Below are 13,204 nucleotides of genomic sequence, written 5' to 3' on the forward strand. Positions count from 1 at the left end.
ACACAAAATACGTAAAAGCCACCCGTATTTTCAACTTCGGAAGCTCAGATTATCATTGAACTATTCAAGGAGTAACTGCCTAAATCAGTTGGACATGGGAAGAGGTATATATGATTTTGTCACTATGTTCGCAGATTCACACAAATTGCAATACAAGAGGAACCAAATTGTTTCATGAAAGCCTTGGGCATTGGTGTCTTGCCAAAAAGAAGAAACAAATAAAAACCATTACAAAGTTTCAAGTTGAAAAGGCCATGTAAAACAAAGTGAGACAGAACTTTAGATGGTTCAAAACTTATTAACCATCTACAGTACCGACTTTTGTGAACATTGCTGGTAATGTCTTAATTTCAATAGATTGAGTCCTAATGCTCCCTTAGTCAGAATTCAGAATATCTCAGTTACAATATAAGATTCATTACAATGTTTTATTTCTGTTTAACAGAGTTTGTTTTATTACCAATGATCCCTTAGTCAGAAAGTCTCGATTAGAGCATAAGGTTCACTATATTGTGTTCTGTATTATTATACAAGTTTGTTTTATTATTGAATTACAAAACCTACACGTTCATGTGATAGTAAAATTAATAAACCAGGAGATGGAAGATAGCATGTAAAGAGAAACTGGTATATCCATTCACACAATACACAAAGACATAAAGCTTTCAAATGACCGATAAACTAAGCTACAAGCTCATTATCAAAGAATGCTACAACAAGATACAATCAACAGAAACCTCTCAAAATAAACAACATAAAAGGAGACACAACCCTCTACTCTACAATACAACAGTGACTTCATCATGGGTCTATTAATTGCACATATATAACCCATTCTCATACCTGTGATTAACCTCATAAAAGTCTGTATTACCCTCGGAAGCTGGCCGCAAACAAACTCCAGACAATGATTTAGTTCCTTGCCAAGAAAACTTCACATAAGCAACAACTTCAATCTCCTCACTGCCATCTCCTTCATTAGAATCCACAGGCATCCTTGCCCTCAACCGACCAGGAGATCCATTCAACGGAATCTCGGGGATATGCCATTTCAGTTCTTTATCAGACCTACTTAATATAGCTTTTGGTGATACCTTCAACAATGTAGGATCAAGTGGGAGTTTTAAAACAAATGTCACATCAGTCAAAGGCGCTGGCAACTCAGGGTTTGACACATACTGTATCATCACAGAAAGTAAGCTTCCTGTATGGCGTTGCACAAGACGAACCCTCAAGGGCAATGGTGTCAACCTGGGCAGCAGACTATACTTCAAAATGGGTAAAGGCTCATCGGAGGCTGCGGTCCTCACATGAAACAATCCGTTCCCCAGACTACTAACGCGAGAATTCTGCATAATAAACCTCTTAACCGGGCTGGTTCCCTCAACCCGGAAAGAAAATTCGGTCTCTTTATCACCACTAGTTTTGGTAGGCAAAGTTCTCAAATAAACAACACCCATTAATCCCACTCTAGCAAGCAATGACTCTCTAAACTCAGCACTGATCTCTTCCACAACGTGCATCTCAGGACCCTTCATTTCACTTTTTACAAGGGTATCAAGGGGAGTACCTGCTGCTGCACCACCGGCAGTGGCATCAGCAGTTTTTGGAGCATCAGGCCCGGTCTGCAACAATTCAAGCCCGCCCAGCCCTTCTTTCTTCGCAACCTTCTTCGATCCAACAAACTCAGAAGCATCCAACCCACCTCCCCAAGCATCACTAAACCCTTCAAAAGTCTCACCCAAAGAAGCTTGGTCATTCCCAAACTCAATCCCACCATACTCCCCTTCAAACCCTTCCACCGCAATATGGGTACTCTGGGTCGCCTCTGCCGGAGGCAATGTAGTCACTTCAAGTGTCGCCAGCGCTGTTGTTAGGTCCGTGGCGGAAGGATCCTTGTTCTTCTTGAACCCACTCACCAGCTCTTCAGGCTGATTAATCTTCTCGCTTGCCGCAAATGGGTCCTTCTCAGCTTGGCTCTCGTCCTCATTCTCTAAATTCTGATCCTTCTCCTCACTCTGCACCACCGGCGCCAAGCTAGCCGCCACCTCATCTCCAGCAGCGATCGTCTCCGGCGGCAATTCAAACCCTAAATTGTTGAACGCCACAATGCCCGCCTCGTGTTCGACGGAAAGCGCCTCAACGGCTCTCCAATTCTCCGCCCCACGGATCTTGTTCTCAGTGTCCAACGCCGAGTGCACCATCTTGGCAATGCCGTCGCCGTGCATCGACGAAAGCATCGCCGCTAATCGAATATTGCTGACACCTCTCAGAACAATGTCGAGAGCCATGTAGATCTCGGCGTACTTCCGACTCAGCTTCTCCGGAGTAACATCGACGCCGCGGCAAGCGGTGACTATGACGCTGACGGCCTGGTTGACGATGTGGATGCACTCGAAGACGTTGATCGAGTTGTCGTGATCGGCGGTGGTGACGCCGAGGACGTAGATGGAGTTGACGAGGCGGTAGACGACCCGGTACCGAGATTCGACACCCACGATGAGCTGGCCACTCGAGGCTGCGAGTGGGTCGTCGCCGAGGGAGGCGACGGAGTCGGCAGTGGTATCGGAGGAAGAGTCAGAGTGGCTGTGGGAATTGTCTTTGGTGGTGTGGAGTTGTTGCTGCTTGGCGGCGGCGAAAGCTAGGCGGGTCTGGCGGAAGGAGGAGACGGCGACGAGGGCCCGGGCAGGCGGGAACCATTCTCGGGTTTGGAGGAGGATGTCGGATCCATTGGCGGGTTGAAGAGAGAGGGCTAAGCAGGACATGGTGTGATCGGATCAAGGTCGGATCGGATCCAGGGTCTCGGGTTGCGACGTTTTGCTTTGCTGTGATTCTGTGAAGTTGCGAGAGATGATGACTCGGTGAGACTCCGGTGGGGAAAGCTCACAGTTTGATGGGGAAGACGGTTGTTATGGGCCGGAGGGGAATTTAACAGGCCGGCCTCACCTAGATGCAAATGACTACCCGCTGGCCCATTTAGCTCAAGCATTGATCCAATTTCATTATTATTTAATTAATTTGTCTTAATTTCTAAGTTAGGAGAGTATTCTCCTTGAAAAGAAAAATTAGGAGATTATTCTTTTGGTCAATCAGAAAACGGAAATGTTTTTTTTTTTATGCAACGATATCCATCACAATGGGCAAGCCATTCAGTAGGCATCAAACTCAACACAAATATAATGCGTCTTCCCTATTTGTGTGAGTCGAACTTGAGACATCTCACGTATAAATGAAAAAAAATATTACTACGACGTAGTACTAGTTTGTTAAAGTAAAAAATATTGAACAATTACTTCATAGCTTTTGAGGCGAAAACTGAGCCTTCTTCTATGGAAATGCATCCAAAGGTGAACCTAATTGGTGCATTCAATTAATGATGTTTGCCCAAGTAGGAGATTAATGTTAGAGCTTTCAGGCTTGAGTCATTAACATGTGTCTTCTATGTGCCTTGATCAAGGGTGAACCCATGATGCATTAATAGGAAAGAAGAGTGCTAGTGAGATGACGTTTTAAACGGTCTCTAATAGAGGTAGGATTTACTTGTACTTTATGAGAGAGAGAGAGAGAGAGAGAGAGAGAGAGAGAGAGAGAGAGAACATATATAAGCAGACACCCACATTAGGTGTAAGGAAAACTTAGGAGAATATTCTTTTGGTCAATTAGAAAACGGAAATGTTTTTTTTGTTTTTTATCAACGATATTCATCATAATGGATTAGCCATTTATTAGGTATCAAACTCAACACAAATATAATACATCTTCGTTATTTATGTGAGTTGAACTTAAGACATCTCATGTATAAATGAAAACGAATATTACTAAGCCGTAGTAATAGTTGGTTAAAGTAAAAAATATTGAATAACTACTTCATAGCAAGGTTCTAAAAAACGCTAGGCGTTAGGCAGGCGGCGGGCTGGTGCTTAGAGCCTAGGCGGTTAAGGGGGGTCTACACGGGCGCCTAGGCGGATTTAGGTAAATTTCTTGTATATCTTGTAAATAAGTGTATACTAACACTTACAAAAAATCATACTTATATGAAATCCCTGAATAAGATAGTAAAAGAATAATAAAATGTGTATCTAACAAGTCCAAAAAATCAATAGCACTTGATGCCATGAACTGATAGCGTGACAATCTATATTTTTTTAATGAGAAAAAAAAATTAATAGCACTTGATGCTATGGATGAACTAACAGCCTTTTTACTTAAAAAAAGAAAAAGAAAAAAAACTAAATAGTTTAAAAGTGATCACGTGGGTGTGGAAGGAAGAGAGAGAAGTTAATTTTCTCTCATCTTCGCAAGAACACAGACCAAAAATTGAAAAACCAAAACACAAACTAGAAGCATTCATCATTTCTCAAGTTCAAATGCAAAAAAAAATTGAAATTCCCAAACTGCTTAGGCTGCCCAAGGGCCACTCAGGCCGCCTTGGCGCCCGCCTAATCCCTGTCCCAATTTTGCTCCAGATTTTGCATTAATCTCAATTGTTGGCCACCGCTCAGCGCCTAGGCCGATTTTTAGAATACTGCTTCATAGCTTTGAGGCAAAGCTGAATTGGGAGGCCTCACAGCCAAACTGAGCCTTCTTCTATGAAAATGCATTAATGGGTGAACCCAATTGGTGCATTCAGTTAATGATGTTTTCCCAAGTAGGATAATGGTAGAGCTTTTAGGCTCAGAGTCATTAACATGTGTCTGCTATGTGCTTTGATCAAGAGTGAACCCATGATGCATTAATAGGAAGAAGAGTGCTAGGGAGATCACATTTAAACACTCTAGTAGAGATAGGATGTACTTATACTCTATTAGAGAGAGAGAGAGATAGTGCGTTTGCATATGGTTTACAATATGTGATCTCCTTAACATCACTCTTGCTAACTGACTGATATAGTTACGATGCATTCTCGATATTTTAATGTGATTGAGATTCCTAAGTTATGTTGGTTTAGGGCTGAACCAACTTGTGTTAGGTATTTTCCATGATTGGTTGGAAACTAATCTAGCACTTATATAAGCTAACACAAGTTGGAAAAAGTTTTCTTATTGAGTATCTATCTGAGTACTGTCTTCTTACGTATCTTATGTTATTTATGAATCTTATTTATCAAGACGTACAACACATAAGTAGGCGTTGCCACATTGCGTAGAAGAATGTATTCTTGATAGGAGCATATTTATGCCACTTAGTGAGCTTGTTTCTTGGCATTTACTTAGTTTAATTCTAGTTATTTTAGTACTTTAAGCTATTTTTGTGTGTTTGTAGGTTCAAATAACAAAGTTGGGAACAAAGTGCTATTTGGAGCACTTTGGAGCATTTTTGGGCCAAGATTGGATAGTGCAAGCATGGAGACATGAGGATGGACGTTTTAGAAGATTAGAAGGTTAGAAATCAGCATGTGTGTGTGCAAGTGTGTTGACCTACAACTACAAACACTCATCCACTCATTACCAAACACTCATCCACTACACCCATTACATTCACTCATTACCAAACATCCATCCACTACACCCATTACATCCACTCATTACCAAACATCCATCCATTACACCCATTACATCCACTCATTACCAAAACTACACCTATTACATCCACTCATTACCACAAAACACTCATCCACTACACCCATTACATCCACTCATTACCACAAACACTCATCCACTACACCCATTACATCCACTCATTACCACAAAATTACCAAACATCCATCCACTACACCCATTACATCCACACATCCATCCATTACACCCATTACATCCACTCATTACCAAACATCCATCCACCACACCCATTACATCCACTCATTACCACAACACTCATCACTACCACCTTAATTAGATGGTGGTCCTCTCCCTAGCCTATAAATACATCCACCCTTCACCATAACAAGGGGGAAGAAAACCAGAGCAGAACACAATCCACCCATCCACCCTTCACCATAACTCACCTATATCAATCCACCACCATAATTTACCACTCATCCATCAAACCACACCTTGTGCCGCAACAAAGAGAAGAAGGAGGACTCTTGGATGTGCTTGCCATTCAAGTTGGATTGTTGGAGCGTTTTTAGGTGTTTTCTTTCTTTTGTTTTCAATGTCTAAATTTGTTTATCTTTCCTTTATAAGTATGAGGAACTAAACCCCCCTTAGCTAGGGGGGAATTCGAAACCATGTTCATGCTTGAAATATGATTTGATTACCTTCAGTTATGATTTCATAAGTTGTGAATTCAATTTGTTTAACTGCTTGATTGATAACTTATTCGTGTATGTATATTAAGAGTGCACACTTAGTTTGCATGCATGAATATGATGCTAGAGTATAAGGGAGTTTCACCTAATAGTTACAAACTTATATTCACAAGTAGTGGAGGTCACTTATAAACGATCGCGTTAAATAAATTCTTGGCAGGAGTTTCATGCTCATCATAGTAACGAATGCCTTGTTTGTATCTTTATTGTGTTGTTCATGTAAAGAACTTTTGAAGAATGCTTGAATTGTTGTATGCGCTTTCCCATCCAATTCAATAACTTAAGGAGAACTTGAAGGTTAATTTAAGCGGTCTTAATTAACCTGGGGTGTTGAGTTTCATGATTGATCGAAAGAACAACTGAAAATTGGTTTATGTGCAAGTATGTCATGTGTGGAGAAGAACCTCCTAGCTAGCCTTCCATCCATTCAATTTACTCAAATTCGTGCAGATTTCATCAGTTCTTTAATTTACTTGTTTTGTTTTCAAATTCGTCAAAACCAAAACCCCCTTTACTTTAAAGTGTTTTATTAGTCAAAATCTGTTTTGATTTGTGTTTTTAGGTGTCCCAAAAGTGTGTTAGAGTCCAAATCTGCCCAGTTTGTGTTTTTAGGCAGATTTGAGCGTTTTTAGCTTGTTTTGAGTCCTTTTAGTTTGTATTGCATCTTTTGAGTCTAGTTTGGTGTTTTAAACTTAATTTTACGTTTTTAAGTTAGTTTGAAGTGTTTTAGCAATCCCTCATAATCCCCGGCCTAGAACGATCCCTACTTACATTCTTTACTATAATTGACAACAAGAGGGTTTAATTTGTGTGTTAAGTTAATTTTAGCATCAAATTTTTGGCGCCGTTGCCTGGGATTAGCAACTTTGCTAATCCCCCGTTGTTTCTTTTTCATTTCTTTTGTTTTAGTTACTAACTTTGTTTCTATTTGTGTCTTTTATTTTTACTTATGATATTTGATTTAGTTTTGTTTCCTTGATTTCAGGTACTAGAGAAGTAAGACATGGATTTTGCTACCATTCAAGCTCAATTGGCGAAACTTACTTCTCAATTGTCACAATATGCCGAAGGGACCACAATGCAAAGTGTCCCTACATATGGTGTGTCCTATGGGGAAGGATATCCAACTCATCAATGTTCTCAATTCGCTGCGAATGAAGATGTTTGGGGTTATCAAGGCCATAGCCAATCATAGGACAACATGTTGTCCAACGCTTACAATTCAGATTGGAGAGATTATTCAGATTACATGTGGGGAGAACCTCAACAATTCCAACAAGATGGGTATTGGCAGCAAGAAGAGGAGTTCTATTCAAGACCTATGCAGCCACCACAACAATCTACCCAATTCAATTATGGTACGTCTTTGGATAATGATATGTTTAATAAGTTACTCACCTCTTTGAACCATGAAGTAGAAAATGGAAACAAAGAGATGCAAAATCAAGCCAAGAAGATGGGTGAATTGGAGAAGCAAATTGGGCAGATTATGGAGTTCATGGCACAAATTCAAGAGCAAAGTGAACTCTCCAACTCAACTATTGAAAATTTGAAGGAAGATTTTGAAATCCATGATGCTATCACTTTAGGAAGTGCTATGGAGGTTGGAGGTGAACCCAAGACATCCAAACCAAGCCAAAACATGGATGAATAGCTGCTGCTTGAAGAATAGGAGAATAACAAGGCCACGGCAAGGGAAGAACCACCATTGCCGCAACCCCATATGAAGCGAAATTATGAGATTTCATGTGGGATTTCTAGTGACTAGCATGCATATACAATTCAAAATTTATATACGAAAGCAACGGAAGCATGTTATCAAATAATATCAAAGCTATAGTCATGCAAATCCCCTTCAAGATGCATAGGTTTATGTAAGATGCATCAAAAACAATTTATTGAAGAACAAAGTGTAAGAGTAGTTTTATACCTCTTGATCTAGACTTTAGACCAAGGATGGACCACCTCCAAGCCCTTTGTTGTTGGAACTCCTTGAGCCTAGCCTCCCTCCTTGCCTCCTCCAATTTGTTAGAATGAGTGCTCCTTGGTTCTCCTTAAGTCTCCAAAGTTGAAGACCTCTAAAGATCCTCACCCACTAGAGTAGTGAGAAGTATGAAGGAATAACCAAAAGGGTGAGAAGATGATTAGCTAAACCCCCCTTTGGTGGCCGGCCCTTTGAGTGTTGAGAGAGATATTTTCTTTTTCTCTTTTGTTGTTTTAACACTTCAAAAAACCCTTATGAAACTTTGTGCTATAAAGTTCCTTTTATAACCAAAAAGAAACAAGTCAACATTTGACTCTCTCTCTCCCTCCTTTGGCCGGCCCCTTTAGTGTTGTTTGGGCTTTGGGCTTTTATTATTTCAAGTCATCCTATGCTTGAATAAAAGCCCAATGGGTTTAGGCCCAATGGGCCCAATTAGACTCGAACTTTTCTTTAAGCCCAAAACGATCTTTTATCGCTTTTATGATTTCTTTAGACATTCTAATTAATCACAACACTTAATTAATCCAATTAATTATTTCCATCATCCATTAGTTACTCACTACAAGAGTGTATTGGTGAACAATCATTTTAGGTTCTAATTAGCAAGGTAGTGAGGTGATTGGCACCAATCCAATTGATTATTTTTAATCCAATCACTTAGTGAATTAAAACTTACTTTTAATTCACCTTCTTCTTTGACGACTACATTTAATCATCTAGAAGAACTCATAAGTCATGAGTGACATCTAACCATATATCATGGCTACCCAAGTTAATGTAGAATTTGTTCGGAGAACCTATTCAGTTGGAATTACAACGTAATTTGATCCTTCTCTAAAACAATACTCTCAATCACATTACTAGGGTATGGATATATTATGTCAAACCCCTAATGTGATTATTCCTTCTTATATGATTCATTTGAGTCGTATAGGAACGCTTTCCTTTATTACGCTCGATACTTCGGCCGAAGATTCCCGAATCATATCTTAGAGTATTCATCCTCTCTTAACGAGGATTAAAGATTCCTTGTTGCGCATTCACTTGCCTCCATGACTAAGTGGCTTAACCCCAACTATGCCGTGGACACCCGAGGATGGAGTGACTTTGACATAATCAAAGATCAAGTACCTAACCACAAGACAACTATGATGCCTCAGGTCAAAGGACTACTTACATTATTCCAACCATTAGAGTTACTTGCTTGACATGTGAGTAGACCTCCATGCAGGTACTCTTGTTTGATTGTGTTCAGTGAACTCATTCCCTTAATGAGCACCTACATACCTGTCTTAGTGTCAATACATGAATGGGACGAAACTTTCCATCCTTCCAATTGAAGCGGACGTAGTATGTACCGGTCTATGCATTGTCAGTATCCTTCCAACAATCCTATGACCAGGAACCTTTTGGACATGATGGTTATGTGAAGAAGGTCTCTGTAGTCTAACATCATTAGATTACTTCTTCCATCAATCCATTGTCCATGGATTCACTATTTAGGACATATATCGTGTGTTGAGATATTCCTAATTAGTATCTTTTCCATTTGATGTACAAGAATCATCTATACATCCATTCATTGTCCTGAAAGGTTTCTTCCAAAGATTGACTTTCAGGGCATATTTCCAACACCATATGCCATCTATGCCGTCCACTACAACCAAGATAAGCCTAAATTCAATTTGTCCTGACCCCGTTTCACCAAATGTCCTTATTCCTTGCAGGATCATGCAATCCAAGGAAGAAGAGGGTGAGAAAGGCATCTTCGAAACCTTTCCAAATAATCAAGAGCAAGAAGTGGATGGGGAATGTCTAGAATTCATCAAAGAAGATACACTTGAGACGAAAATTCCCAAAGAAGTTGGATTTTATGACATGGGACAAGTCATAACACTCAAAACACCAAATCTGGCCAAGTCCCATATCCCTGCAACCTTTAAAGATGTGGTGTTCGTAATTGAGTTTGTGTTGGAGCAAGCAAGTAAGCCATCTTCTCCAACTTCGATTTTATTATATACTAACTTGCTGATTTTGATGATTTAGGCACCTACACTAGAATTTAAACCATTGCCGGATCACGTTAAGTATCACCATCCATTCAAGGATCAATTCCATGCTATGGGCCCTATCCAAGTTTAGAAGGAAGTTTCGTTCGGCTGGAAGACGTTAAAGCAAGTGCCTCTTGTGAGGCAACCCATGTATTCAAATAAGGAAGATTTTTGAATCGCTCCACAATCAGTTTTGCATTTCTAAAAACCTTCCCTTTTCTGCAGTTTTATTTTTCCATGATTATCATTTTTATTTGTTGCTTGTTTAATTGTTTTTGGTGTGGGTTTATTTTTAAAACACTTACAGTTATGTAAGGTATTTTTACATTCATTTTCATAAAAAAAGGGAACATTAAGCAGAAAAAAGCTACAAGAGGGAGCCTTCACAAAGGCTGCTTAGGAGAAGTCTCAGTAGTCGGCGGAGGCTCAGTAGTCGGCGGAGCCTCAGCAATTGGCGTAGCCCCAGAAGGAGGAAGCATCGGAGGTTGATCATTTGGAGCTTCATTACGTGGTACAGCCCCAGAAGATGAAGGCAAATGCTGTTGGAACAAACCTACAAACCTCTGATGATCAAGTAAAATCTGACCATCAGATTCTTGCATCTGGTCAATCTTCCTCTTCATGATTGTAGCATAGTTATGTGCAAGCCTGTGCAACTGTTTATTCTCATGCTTAAGCCCTCTAATCTCCTGTTTGAGACTCATCACTTCAGCCGCCAATGATTCAACTTGACGGGTTCGAGCAAATAGGCGTTGGGCCATATTAGACACAGAACCTGCACACTGCACAATGAGAGCCAGAGAATCCTTAACAGCCAACTCATTAGACCGTTTGGCAAGTAGTCTGTTATCTTTGGGAGTGACAAGGTTCCTGGCCACCACCGCAGCTGTCATATCATTCTTCATCACCGAATCCCTAACAGTAAGGGGACCAGTAGGGGATATGAAGAATGGGCGCCATATGTTGTTTGGAGAAGGCAGGACTGCCTCTTCACCAAGGTTCAAGTCAAAACGACGGTCGGAGGGGCCAGACATTTTCAGAGGTGTTAAAGAAAGAAGAGGTCGGACAAGTCAAGATCGTAGAAGTGCAAGAAGGGAGTTTCTACAGGCAGAAATTCAAGTGTGCTTTAAACGTCTTGCGTACCTCTATAAAAATCAGCACTTAATGGGATTTCAAAGATCGAAGAGGCGATCTCAGAAATCGAAGAGGCCAACTCAAAAATCGAAGAGGCGCTAGCTTTCTCAAAAGCTGGGCTTGCTCAGAAACCACGGCCAATCTTTTTTTCCAGATTTGTCCGCACTTGTCACATGCAACCTCTGCACTCGACGGGATTTCAGAGATCGAAGAGGCAAGCTCAGATATCGGAGAGGCATCTGTTTTTCCAAACGTGTCAGCATCTGTCACGTGCAGAGTTAGCTTTGCAGAAATCACAGGCAATTTGTCGAAGCGCCGATTCCAGATATCGGAGAGGCATCTGCTTTTCTAGACGTGTCAGCATCTGTCACATGCAGAGTCAGCTTTACGGAAATCACGGGCAGTTTGTCAAAGCGTCGATTCCAGATATCGAAGAGGCACTTGCTTTTCTAGACGTGTCAGCGCCTGTCATATGCACACTCAACCTTGCAGAAATTACGGGCAATCTGTCGAAGATCTCTTGTGAAGTAGAAAGCACGTGAAGTTTACTATGAAATCATCCAACAGTTGCTGACAAGAGTGAAAGAATAGGACCAGTTATTAATTCCTATAAATGTCACACTTCACCCTCAATTGCAAGGCAGGCATACATAACCCTTATTCTTCTCCGAGAATGCCTTTCCAACAAACCCTCTCGAGTCACTCAGTGTTCCTTATTCCTTAGGGTACCTCTGCAAACAACTCATCCAAAGCAAAAGTATTTCATATCATGAAGGTTGAAAGCAAGAGTATCTCATATCATGCTTTCTCCCTGTCCTTCTCATTGTTGTTGTTTTGGGACAAAGAGAAAGAGAGCAATCAGCTAGCACTTTGTATCAATCTTCCGATTTGGAACCGACTGCCTGGAACCCCTTCCTGATTGCTTACCTAGCCTTGCTCTCGAGTACTCATCTTTATCATTTTATGCTTCCTCTTCATCCACCACATTTGCTTGGGGAACAGATAAGGGAAGTGAAAATGATACCTCGAAGCATGTAGAGACAATTTGCCAATTCATCCTCAGCTAGGGACAAGGAGAAAGAAAGCAAGAGGTGGGCACTTGGAAAGATTGAAGAAAGAAACAAACCAACACCTCAACCTCGTGTCTGCTTGCTGTGCAAAAAAAACAAGCAGAAAAGAATGCAAACTGCACAATTAAATCAACCCAGCAGAAAGGGTCTGAATTGAAACCAAGGAACTCTCATATTCCTCGCTCAGAATTCCAAACCAGTTCGAGATCAAAGCTGTGGAAAGACAACAAGATCATCTATCTCCAAAACCAGATTTGCGTTCTTAAACTCTACTCTGTCTGGGTTTTACTTTGCCATACTTGTCATGTTTATTTGTTGTTTGTTTGTTTTTTGTGTGAGTTTATGCTTGAAACATTGAGGACAATGTTTGATTTAAGTGTGGAGGGGGGTAACCATTGTTTTGCATGAAATTCGTAGGAGTTTATCACCCATTACTTCTAGTGTTGTTCCTTGCTGTTTTAAGTGTTTCAGTGTGTTTTGACATAAAAATCCAAAAATCTCATAAAAATTTGAAAAACCCAAAAAGAGTTGTTTTTGTATGTTTATTTGTGTCTTAGGGTACCTTCCAACACAATGATGAGGATTTGGTTTTTAATTACATGACTATTAAAGAGAGTTATAAACATGGTTGAAAATTTGATTTACTTTTTGGTGTATGCTTGGTTGTGGTTATAATTTATGAATTCACATGCAATCATAAAGGAAAAATCAGTTT

At 40.4% G+C, this 13,204-nt stretch overlaps 1 protein-coding gene across 1 annotated transcript; it reads right to left on the minus strand.

The window, feature by feature from the left end:
- Positions 1 to 607: 607 nt before the first annotated feature.
- On the minus strand, positions 608 to 2,973 carry LOC126596706 (uncharacterized). Its single transcript, XM_050263375.1, has one exon. The coding sequence runs from the start codon at positions 2,763 to 2,765 to the stop codon at positions 813 to 815; it is 1,953 nt and encodes a 650-aa protein (XP_050119332.1). The 5' UTR covers positions 2,766 to 2,973; the 3' UTR covers positions 608 to 812.
- Positions 2,974 to 13,204: the final 10,231 nt, after the last annotated feature.

This window comes from Malus sylvestris, chromosome 13, assembly GCF_916048215.2.
Source record: "Malus sylvestris chromosome 13, drMalSylv7.2, whole genome shotgun sequence".
In the NCBI taxonomy this organism is placed as follows: Eukaryota; Viridiplantae; Streptophyta; class Magnoliopsida; order Rosales; family Rosaceae; genus Malus; species Malus sylvestris.